The sequence below is a fragment of the Belonocnema kinseyi genome, chromosome 8 (genome assembly GCF_010883055.1).
Source record: "Belonocnema kinseyi isolate 2016_QV_RU_SX_M_011 chromosome 8, B_treatae_v1, whole genome shotgun sequence".
In the NCBI taxonomy this organism is placed as follows: Eukaryota; Metazoa; Arthropoda; class Insecta; order Hymenoptera; family Cynipidae; genus Belonocnema; species Belonocnema kinseyi.
The window spans coordinates 10,090,464-10,093,167 of NC_046664.1; the positions used below are offsets into that span (position 1 = coordinate 10,090,464).

Genomic DNA, 2,704 nt, shown 5'->3' on the forward strand with positions numbered 1-2,704 from the left:
AAATTAATCTAATAAATGGAAGTATATAAATAATTTTTTTGTTTGTTTGAAACTTAACTTGTTTATCTGAATATCTGAATATTTAAATATTCCATTTTTTCTCATTTATTTCTTTTAGTCGAGAAATCATTTCCTTTGTTGAAAAAATGTTTTTTTGTTCTTGAAAATAAATCTTTTTAGCTTTACCAGTTGTAGTTGAAAATTTAACTGTCTTGTTGAAAATTCGTTTTTGACTTTGGTTGAAAAATAAACTTTTTTATGGAAATACGTATTTTTGTTTCGAAAATTATTTGTTTGAAAATGCATCTTTTTAGTTGAAAATTAATTTTTTTTTTGAAAATTTAAAAATTTGTTTGAAACTTAGTTTTTAGGTGTTGAAGATTCGACTATTCAATTTTGGTAAAAAGTTTATCATTTCCAGTTTAAAATTTATGTAATTTTTTGCAAATTTATCTTATTTGGTAGAATTTTACACTCATTTCTTGGGTTGAAAATTTAAATTTGAGTTTCAAGTCCTTTTCTATAGTTGAAAAATTAAGAATTTTGTTGATCGAAATTTCGTTTTTTTGTTACTTGAAAACTTACCTTGTTTATTTGAAAATCAAACTGTGTGCTTCAAAATTCATCTTTTTTGTCAGAAAATTATTCTTGTATAAAAAATAATCTACTTTATTTATCGTCTTTATATCAGTTATTAATAAAAAAAAAGTTTTGTTCCATGCAATTAGTATTATTGTTTGACCCTCGGCATAGAGACATCTTGGATTTTCCCCACTGAACCTAAAAGACATAATATACTCTACTTGAGCATGCTAGTACGAAATTACGAATACTATCCCAATTCGCATATCCAATTTGCTGACAGGTATCAGCTGTGCCAGTAAACAAAGAGACGCGAATCGAGATGGATACGGAAGGAAATGCTGAGGAAAATAAGGAAACTGTCGACGAAGACGAGGATGAGGATCAATCCGACGATTCCCTAGAAGCCAGGGGAAATGATAATTGGTTCTACATGCCGGATTCCCTTATTCTCAGCATTTTCCGGTACCTTTCGCCAAAGGACTTGCTCACTGCTGGCGAAGTCTGCAAATCCTGGAACAGAGTATCGAGGGACGAATTTCTTTGGAAAGATCTCTTTTATCACACCTTTAAAATCGACCCCAATGTCGGAATCGTGCCAGGTAAGTCGAGTCGTCGCAATTCAAAATACGGCACCATAACCTATCATCTATCATCTACTCAAACTTGACTAAGTGATCCTCTTCTTATTTCGATTAAAGAACCAAAATAACTTGAATCAGGTAGGTCAGAGAAAACCTGAAAATTCGGGAAAAGTCTGGGAATTTTGATTTTCAGGATAAATCTTGCCAAGGTCAAAGAATTTCTACAAGAGACACGTTAAATTGTCAAGGATAATATATTTACGATTTTTTTAAAATTGTTTTATTCAGTTGATAAAAGATTCTATGCTAAAATTTGATAAAATTAGGATGCTGGTCTGTGAATAATGATGGTCAGAGAAAAATTAGGGAATTCTTGTCGTTAATTTGTCTTTTATTTCTATTTATTTATTTTTCCAGTTGCTTGATTCTGATAATTTTATTTTTACTTAAAAATGTTCTTATTTAGTTAAACATTTGATTATTTTGTTAAATATTTGGCAATTCTGATAAAAAGTCAATTTTTTTGGTTGAAAATTTAACTGTTGAAGAATTTGTCTTTTTGGGTTCCAAATTCATCGATTTTTATAGAAAATTTTTTTTTGTTTCTTAAAATTCATGTGTTCAAAGTAAATGAATAAAATTATCATAAAAATTAATTATTTTGAATAACAATTTTTTATATATAAGGAAAAATCTTCCTTGGATTAAAAATCACGTATTTGCTTGAAAATTGTTTTTTTTTGCGTTGAAAACTCACCTCCTTTGGTTGAAAGTTCATCTTCTTGGTTCAAAATTGAAATATATATTTTTTTTAAAATCTTTTTTATCTAGTTGAAAATTTAACTATTTGTTCAAAAATTAATGTATCATAAATGCATAAATATCATAAATAAGTAAAAAATTAATCTTTTTTATTGAAAATTTTATTATTTGGTTGAAAATTCAAGTATTTTGTTGAAAATTAAACAATTTCTTTTGGTGGAAAATACTTTTTTTGTTCAAAATATATCTGTTTGGTGGAAAATTAACCTCTTTTGGTTGACCGTTGAACTGCTTTGTTAAAAATTCCTTTTTTTTTAAGTTCAATTTCTTTGCTTGAAATTTTAACTATTTTCATTCATTTTCTTAACTTAAAATATAACTTCCGTTTTTGGTTGAAAATTCAACTATTAACTCAATAATGTATTGTAAAAAAGTTTACTTTTTTGTAAAAAAATCAAATTTTCGGTCCGAAAATTCAATTGTTTTTAAAAAATGCTGAAAATTTTATTATTTTCTTGAGTATTCAGAAATTTTGATAAAAAGGCCATCTTTTTGGTTGAAATTCATCTATTTTTAAAGAAAATTAAGTTTTTTGTAAAAATTCATATTTTAGGATTGAAAGTTCAATTGTTTTTAGAAAATTCCTTTCTTGTTAAAATTAATCTTTTATCTCATTGGTTGGAAATCCAACAATTTGGTTGAAAATTCGTTGTTCTTTTTTTTTCTTGAAAATTTGACTTTTCGGTTGAGAATTTGACTATTTTATTGAACATTTT

General features: G+C 26.4%; 1 protein-coding gene across 1 annotated transcript in view; it reads left to right on the forward strand.

Moving 5' to 3' along the window:
• Window positions 1–840: 840 nt before the first annotated feature.
• The window catches only part of LOC117179084 (F-box/WD repeat-containing protein 5), a 53,814-nt gene continuing 51,950 nt past the window's right edge, over window positions 841–2,704 (forward strand). Inside the window, exon 1 of the mRNA XM_033370730.1 lies at window positions 841–1,184. Within this exon, the coding sequence (XP_033226621.1) occupies window positions 905–1,184 (280 nt within the window). The 5' untranslated portion in view covers window positions 841–904. The remainder of the gene's footprint in view (window positions 1,185–2,704) is intronic.